At 33.0% G+C, this 8,975-nt stretch overlaps 1 protein-coding gene across 1 annotated transcript in view; it reads right to left on the reverse strand.

The window, feature by feature from the left end:
• LOC106869419 (sarcoplasmic calcium-binding proteins I, III, and IV) overlaps positions 1–8,975 on the reverse strand; it is a 70,351-nt gene that overhangs the window by 12,837 nt on the left and 48,539 nt on the right. The window contains exon 4 of the mRNA XM_014915151.2: positions 3,978–4,088. Within this exon, the coding sequence (XP_014770637.1) occupies positions 3,978–4,088 (111 nt within the window). The remainder of the gene's footprint in view (positions 1–3,977; positions 4,089–8,975) is intronic.

Genomic DNA, 8,975 nt, shown 5'->3' on the forward strand with positions numbered 1-8,975 from the left:
ATATATATATATATATATATACATACCAACATGCATCCATACACGCATACGCGCATAATTAAATACACACCTACACCCACCTACCCCCAATATATATAATTGACTAAGATGCGGTTTGAACAAACACCATGAAGCATTGCACCCGATGCTCTGACAACTTTGTTGATTCGCCGTCTAAATACATATTTGCGTGTGTTTCAGTGCGGAGTTGTATTCCATTCGTGCATATGTTTATGGCTATACATGATTCCATTTGTCAGAAAATAACCTTTATTTTTCAACTAATCTACAATCTATCTATCGATCGTCCGATCGATCATCTATGTCTCCCTCTCCTTCTCTTTTTCTCTCTCTCTTCACACACACATATGCCTACTTATATAGCCATATGCACATACATATGTGTGTGTGTGTAACTGTGTGTGTAACTGTGTGTGTACTTACTAAACTTATACATATGCATGCATACGCGTGTTCCTTCTAAGTTCAAAATGAATTATAAAAAGAAATGATTTCTTTTCCTAGTGAAATGCATGATCAAATCTTACCATTCTTGTTTTTTTCAAAGATTTTTATACTAACTTAAAAGATATAATGTAATTAATGGGCCCTTAATTATTTTGCACTGAAGAGATTCAATTTAATTGAGATGGCAGCTCCATATAGGAATATTAAGGAATTTATAGCTGAATCGTGAACAGCAAATCGAATTAAATACATATATAACGATTATATAATATACTTCATTCCATTAAGCTCAAACTTGCTTCACTAACAAAATATAAAATATTAGATTTACTAAGAGCAAAAGGATTCTCTCCATTACGATAAGAAGAAACAGCCAATAAACGAACAGAGCTGTATATATATATATATATATATATATATATGTGTGTGTGTGTGTGTGTGTGTGTGTGTGTGTGTGTGTGTGTGTGTGTGTGTGTGTGTGTGTGTGTGTGTGTGTGTGTGTGTGTGTGTGTATATATATATATATATATATATAACGCAAGGATTACACACGGCTCGTTTCTTGCGTAATTTTCTGCATCAATTCACAACGAAGATTATTTATTTCATAGTTTTCTTTTCTTAGACTTCCATTTCAATTTCACAATAGTTCATGTTCTCCATATCTTGTTCAATGCATTTCTTTAATCCTGTACAAATTCGGTCTTACTCTCTCTCTCTCACTATAAAACCTCTCTACCTACAACCGCCTAAATAGATTTGAAAAGAAAGTTATGTTACATTTTTAATCAGTATTATTAAGCTATATATATTAAGTAAGTGCATATTTTGTCTTCCATTCTGACCCTAATTCAACCATAAATATCGACTTCCTAATATATTCTAAAATATTATTTGATTAAATATTCGTATGAAATTTTTGTTCGTCTTTTACGTATATTTTTATACTAACATTTTTTTTGTTGTTGTTTATTGTTTTATTTGTTACTATTTTGAAATTATTTGTGGCTTTTGATATCGATTTTATTGTAGAGGTACAGGTTCACATGTATTGAAACTAGAAATGTACAGACAGGCACACGCAAGCACATATAAAAATGCATGTGTATGAATGAATGCATACACACACATACATACATACATACATACATACATACATATATTAATATTTAGCAGAAGTAACAGAGTGACGCAAGGTCCGAGAATTTCGTGCGTTCTTACTAAGTGTCAACGCACGAAAACCTCGGAGCTTGAGTCACTTCGTTGTTTCTGATAAACATTAATAAAAACATACATATACTAATTTAATTGAGTTCTATGTTTCCTTTCCTGTTTGTCCCACCACACTTCTCTGACTCTCTCTTTGTTTCTCATCTCTCACACACACAATCTCTCGGTCTGCGTGTGTGTTTGTAAATATATATATATATATATATATATATATATATATCTGAAGAAACATATTTACACCGATGGATACTCCTAAACCAGCTGCTAAGTATCCCACCCGTGAGGGATCGATGCTAAATGGGTCGAAACAATTATAGTGATTAATAAGCATTCTCCTAACTTCTATCTTTACTCTCTACCATTAATCAAATATATGGAATAATGTTTACTTCTCAAACCCTCTTTCATGGGGCCGAAGAGATGACAGTCCAGTGACGAGGAAGTGAAAACTGTAGTGAAGAAGAAGTGACTTAAAGAACAGTCAACAGAATTTTATGGGGCAGGGATACATGCTCTCATTCGAAGGTGGAACGTTGCTATTGAGAGAAATGGTGACCATGTTGAGAAGTAGGGATGTGATCCACAGAGGACCAGCTTCATTTTGATGTATGATATATGTTCCTGTATTCCTAAACAAAATGGCGTTACTTTTTGACTCACCCGCGTACATTTGTACATACACACGCATATATAATATAAAGGCATATTCATACACTTATGTATTTGAATGTATATACGAATATGTGTGAGTCTGACTCTGTGCGTGTGTGTGTGTATATATATATAGAGAGAGAGATAGATAAATATGCGTATATACGTGTATGAATGTATGCATGAATGTATGCATGAATGTATGCATGCATGTACATATAATTGTATATGTGTGCAATGTGTATGTATGTATGTATGTATGTATGTATGTATCTATGTATCTATGTATGTGTAGGTGTATATGTATGTATGTATGAAGGATGAATTTCTAAGTTTTCCCCGAAATATTGACTTCACTCTCGAAGATAAGTTCAAATCGATCGCTCTGACCTGCTTTCTTCTTAACCAGCTTGTTGTCATCATTATCTAAGTGCAATAGATTGTTCGATCACACACAACACCCCTGTCGAACTGCATCTCGCATGTGCATTGCACACCGACTGCCTTCTATCTATTTTTACAGCATTTCTCCAAATTCTCCATCAATCATTCGCTCTACTACTTTGACTCGATCAATTCATCTCTCTCTGTTCTCTCTCTCTCTCTCTCTCTCTCTCTCTCTCTCTCTCTCTCTCTCTCTCTCTATCTATCTATCTATCTATCTATCTATCGATCTATACTCATGTTCTCTCTTCTATTCACTCCCAATATTCGTTAACTTTTGATCATTCCTGAAATACTTATAAGATTATTTTAATTCGACATTGTGATGCATTTCATGTGACTTAAATTACATGTTCCTGCGTATTATTATTACTGACGTTGTTGTTGTTGTTATTATTATTATTATTATGATTATTATTATTATTATTATTATTATTATTATTATTATTATTATTGCCTTTGCACAGCTTCTAATGCTGGAGATGTACTACGGTGTCAGCTGTTCACTACCAGTGAACTAAGGTAACGCCCCTTATTTTTCAAGCACCTTCCGGAGTATTCGAGCGGTTCCACGCGGTGCTGTTTTCTGCAAGGGCCCCACCCTTACTGCAGCCTTTATTTGCTCCCTATTTATTATTATTATTATTATTATTATTATTATTATTATTATTATTATTATTATTATTATTATTATTATTATGTTTGACGCCAAGTCTACCTGAAGATTACACCAGTTTACACGCATCTATACACGTGTATGTAATACCCAACAACTTACATTATTATACAAAGTATAAAGGGTTCAATTGATCAAGCATCTCGAACAGTAATATGTCGTAACAGATAGGAGGTCCATTTGCTTGGATTAATTTCACTGATCAATAGGCAGCTCTACTAACTACTAGATTAAATAAAAGAATGTATATATATGTGTGTGTGTGTGTGCGTGTGTGTGTGTACGTGTGTATGTATGTAAGTGTGCTGGTTTGTTTTCATGCGTGTAAATAAATCTATTAGAATGTATTCTAATATCATATAGTATTTGTTTCAATGTAGATGTAGCGTCAGGCAAGGAGACATCCTGATCCCTCTTATTCTTTCAACAACACCCTGAGGACTCGATTAGAAGCAGAAAATATATATACGTTTCAGAATAATGAGAGAATGTGAAAAAAACATCTTACCTCATTTTCATCGGCAAACTTCCTTAGACCGTCCCATATCAATTTTAAGGTTTCCCTCGCCTCTTTATGTTTTTGACCATCAATTGGCCAGGAATGCAAGTCGCAGATTTTCTGAAGAGAAATATAAGCATTGATCTAACCATACAACACGGAAATAAATATCAATTTAGTTTATGAAAATCAAGACAATTAAAAAGGATTCCGCTGTAAAACAGATTCAATTGAAAACGGGTCAATAATGTAGTTTTACTTATTCGTTCGACTTACTAGGAATAGCAACCAAATCTCCCTTGGAATACATTATACCGTCTTCTCAAAAAGGTACAATGGAGTCCACGTTATATCGTTCGCAAAAGGAGAAAGATCACAAATGGTTTATCTTTGATCATGGGACCGTCCATTTATGGCCATACCAAAGAAGGAGTTTTATTCAAGTATGTTGCATATGAGCAATTAGAACCAGTTTCAAATTCTGCGTGTGAAACCCTGGTTTCTTCTTTTTAATAGAGCTTAGAAAAATATCTACTGTTCCATTCGTAAAGTAACGAGAACCACATTATAAAGGGCGTTCTTTCCTTTATTTACGATAGTGTAATATGACACTCGTACTTCTCACCAAACGCAGAAACGAAATCTTGAAAATGAATGGAAACAATCTGTATTTTATATCCATTTTTTTACAGACGTTTCCATTTTCTTATTCTTCCATAATTGGTTAAGCATACAATATAAGACACGCTTCATTCTCAATACCAAAAATCTTCGCAACTCAGAGGTAATTGAGTACAGGCAACATAATAAATTATTCATAAGTAATTTAATTTTTTTCGTTTTTTTTAAGCCTTTAGGTACTTGAACGATTTTTTAAAATTTAAGAAGGAGTTCGAGCCTCGAAACAAATTCAAATCTATTGCATGAAGAGTGATTGGAAAGAGGATCGATTAAGAAGTTTTGATATTTAAAGCTAGCGAGTATATTTTCTGTATGCATTTAAAAGATAGTGAAATGCTATAAACGGTGCAACACAACAAGCAATAAAGCAATACACTTCCAAATTATAAGTTCTACAAAATCTATGGCAGCCAATTTTTAATGGTCTTTTCTTTTCTTTAAAGCATGTTATACAGAAATATGTGTGTGTCAGTCATTTCCAGTTTCCCCGCTTAGCTGTATTTAGTTGCCTCTACTGGGTTCAAATCACGACTAGAATAGCGTCGGTGTTCATACATCCGGAGTCGGTAAAATAAATAGCACTTACTTTATCAAGTATAATCTTTGCTTACAAACCTGTGCATCGGTAAGCATGCACCAATACGTCAATAGATTATATATCATTTCTCATATATATAAACACTAGTATTCAGTCTATGACAGCCAGTATATTATATAAATGTATGTACGTATATAAACTTAGTGTAGCGTGAATTTGTTTCACCGTACGTTCATTCCGAGTCCAATGTTGTCAATTGTAAAAAGAACTTGCAGGACAGTGTTATGTATGTATAAGTGTGTGTGTGTGTGTGTGTGTATGTGTATGTGTGTGTGTGTATTAATATTAGACGAAAGCATGAAATACACTTCATTAAATCAGAATATAGTATCAAATTTCTTTTAAAATAATGACGAATGATTAACGAATTTTTCCGCAGAACTTATCGTAATTTTCTATTTAAAAGTGTTGACCTTTCTATGACCGGAAGCAATTTAGAAAACAATGTTTGTCAAGTTTGTAAGACATCATTAACTTACGAAATAATTAATTGTTAGCGAGTTTTGATTTATTCAGCAGCTAAAAGAAAACGGAAGAAAATTACCATCGTCTCTTGTCATAAATCATTAAAAAATCGAAATTAAAAATCGTGATTTATTGTTATAACTAATTTCTATTTAATATCAATTGGACAATCGTTTAGACTTCAACGATGGTATTGAAAGTAAACAGCGAAACAAAACGTAAACCATTATGAATAATTAATCTATGTAAATCAAAACATATCCAGACTTAACGCAACAACCAATACGTCATATAATTTACAATATATTGCCTGGGTTTCGTCATGAAATGATTGTCGAGTCCGCTCGTATTATATTTCGTTCCTTCTTTTATTTATTTTTTTTTAATCTTCAAAATGTATGTTATCTTAGTTGTATATAAGTGAATATCATTAACTGATGACGTTCGCCTAAATACAAATCTCAGTGTTTAATTAAATACTACAATAAACAGGACGACGCGTAATAAACTCCATATTTCTTTCAGGACAAGCAAGAAATATATATCAGAAATCGATTCATCAACTGCTTATACCATTGTTTGAGAGATAATTCTGGAAAAAATATTGTAACGTAGAACAATGTGACAATGGTTAAAAAAAGCCAAGTGTCTTGATGTTATCCAAACAATACAGATTAAAATACTGTTTACAAATCAGACTTTTAAATAATAATCAGATTCACCATTTCTCTTCAAATTTAGATAATGGCTTTCTCAAATTTCGTTACCGTCACCAAACTATCATAATTGATATGTCACATTGCACGAAATACAACGTATTCTCACCAATCTGTATTCCTCTTTCAGCTTAGTAATGTTCCAAAGTAAATATGAACCACTTTAACCCCAGCCTCTTATCATTGTAGAAAGGTTTTTAAAACTTTGCTGACACATTAATTTTCCCTTTCACAGAGGACGAATAAAAATAATTACAGAAAATCTGTGCCAACATTTTGGCAGTTACGCCTTTTGCAATGGCACGAAATTATTATAGTTGCTCCTCTTGGAATTAGATTTAAATACTTCTTTCTCTATGTGTAATCTATAAACCTCAAACGTAAGTTAAAAACTGATCTTTAACGTAATTCTGAAACATGTGGGAGTAAAAACTACAATAAAAAAAATTAACCATGACAGACGAGTAGACGTGTGTTCTACTTTGTGTAATGCCAACATGAACAACAAAATGTTTTTGCTGGTTTTTACCTCAATTTTTATGATAAATTTGTTCAATATCTTATCATAGTCCATTTTGACAACCACTTAGACATGATCAGTGTAGTAATTCATTAAGAACTAACTCTAGGTATCAATTCCAAAACGCCATACTCTAACATCGCCACTATGGTGGGGGAAGGCCTGCCAAATTGTATACATGCATAGCGCAGCGTATGTTTTGTTTGCATTTGTGTGATGTATTGTTTACATCAGGCAAAGTACAGGTTCTTGGCAAAGAATCGTTATTTTGATGAATTTTATAGTAAAAATTACCGAGTGGTTCGTATATCCGTCAATAGATTAATGGCTCGAATTCTATTGGCACTCTGACATTTACTATGTGGTGAAAATGTCAGGAAAATGTTAAAGCAAGCAGTTGTTGATTAGTATACATACGGTGATTTATTGGTGTATATTTCTTGTGTATATTTCCCCCTGTGAAGATCAACAGGTATAATTTTAAAACTCTATATGATATGCGCCTGCTTTAGTGTTTAGGGTATCCGGCTCATGATTGTGAGGCCATAAGTTCGATTCCCGGCGGTGTGCTGTGTCCTTGAGCAAGGCATTTTATTTCACGTTGCTCCACTCCACTTAACTGGCACAAATAAGTTGCACCTGTATTTCAAAGGACCAGCGTTAAGGATACAAGTGTCTGTGGAGCGCTCATGCGCTTGCACGTTAATTTCGGATCAAGTGGAACCCTCGTCATCGTAACCGACGGAGTGCTAGTCACATGCAGTATGTACGTGGATATGTGTGTACGTATAAAATTTGCATGTATGCATATGTATATATAATTAAGTAAAGGCAATCAACGTCATTTAGGGATCATAAATCCAACGAAAATACTGGTTACTTACCAATCGATAGAAAGTTCAACTATAAGGTAACCATATAAACCATGGTTCATATATTTATATATTTAAAAGAAAAATAAGGAGAAAACGGAGAGGTATTTAATAAAATTATTGATTAATTATAAAATATGACATTTCTGACAAGTGTTTCGAAGCAGCTGTCAGAGATGTTGTCATATTTACTTGTTAATAAATAATTTATTAATTACCTTTCCACTTTCTCCTTATTCTTTATATATAACTATAATTTCATATATATAGTGAGGAAACGTGAGAGAGGGGTAAATAAATAGATACATAACCAAACATAAAACAAAAGCCAGACATGTTTTATTTCAGACACATCAAGTTACGTATGAGACTATAAAAAAAGTGTTCAACACCATAAACTTCTATACGCGAATATATAAACTTCCATACATTATCATATTCTCTCTACACAACAATAAAGCTGTACATCATGATAGGGCACCATAACCAATTATACGCATCTATACCTCATTAGTTGCGTCTATACCAGTATCCTAAGATCTAACTCATTATCATTTTTATCTTAGTCAAATATCTAATGAAAATACACTTTGTCGCTTCTGCTTAGTTTTACGACCTACGTGGTGGTTTTACCTCATTCAATCAGTATTTTTTATGATTAAGCTAACATCTGTGTTATGGCTGTTACTTAGCTCCAGATTAGCTCTTATCAGGACGACCTATCGTCAAAGCAATCAACCGTGACCATATCTATTTATCTATTTATTTATCCATTTATCTATTTATTTATTCATTTATTTATGTATTTATTTATTTATTTATTTATTTATTTCAGTTTGGACTATGCCATTCCGATTTCTTAAAATGGCATTTTCCTACTGATTTTTTACTATGCTGGACTTCGCAGACCATGGATGATGGTGCTTATGTCTGCCTGATATATAATTTATCGTTCTGTATTTATAGAGTGGCTAAATGATATATTTGATATCAGATGCAAATCAATATGATTTTACACCGGTATGCACAGAAACGGACAGAGACACCAACACGTGCGAAGAACTGCAACGCACATATACACACACACAGGCATATACATGTATTTATACATGTGCGTAGGCATATATACCTATATATATATATATATATATATAT

The sequence above is a fragment of the Octopus bimaculoides genome, chromosome 10, assembly GCF_001194135.2.
Source record: "Octopus bimaculoides isolate UCB-OBI-ISO-001 chromosome 10, ASM119413v2, whole genome shotgun sequence".
Classification (NCBI taxonomy): Eukaryota; Metazoa; Mollusca; class Cephalopoda; order Octopoda; family Octopodidae; genus Octopus; species Octopus bimaculoides.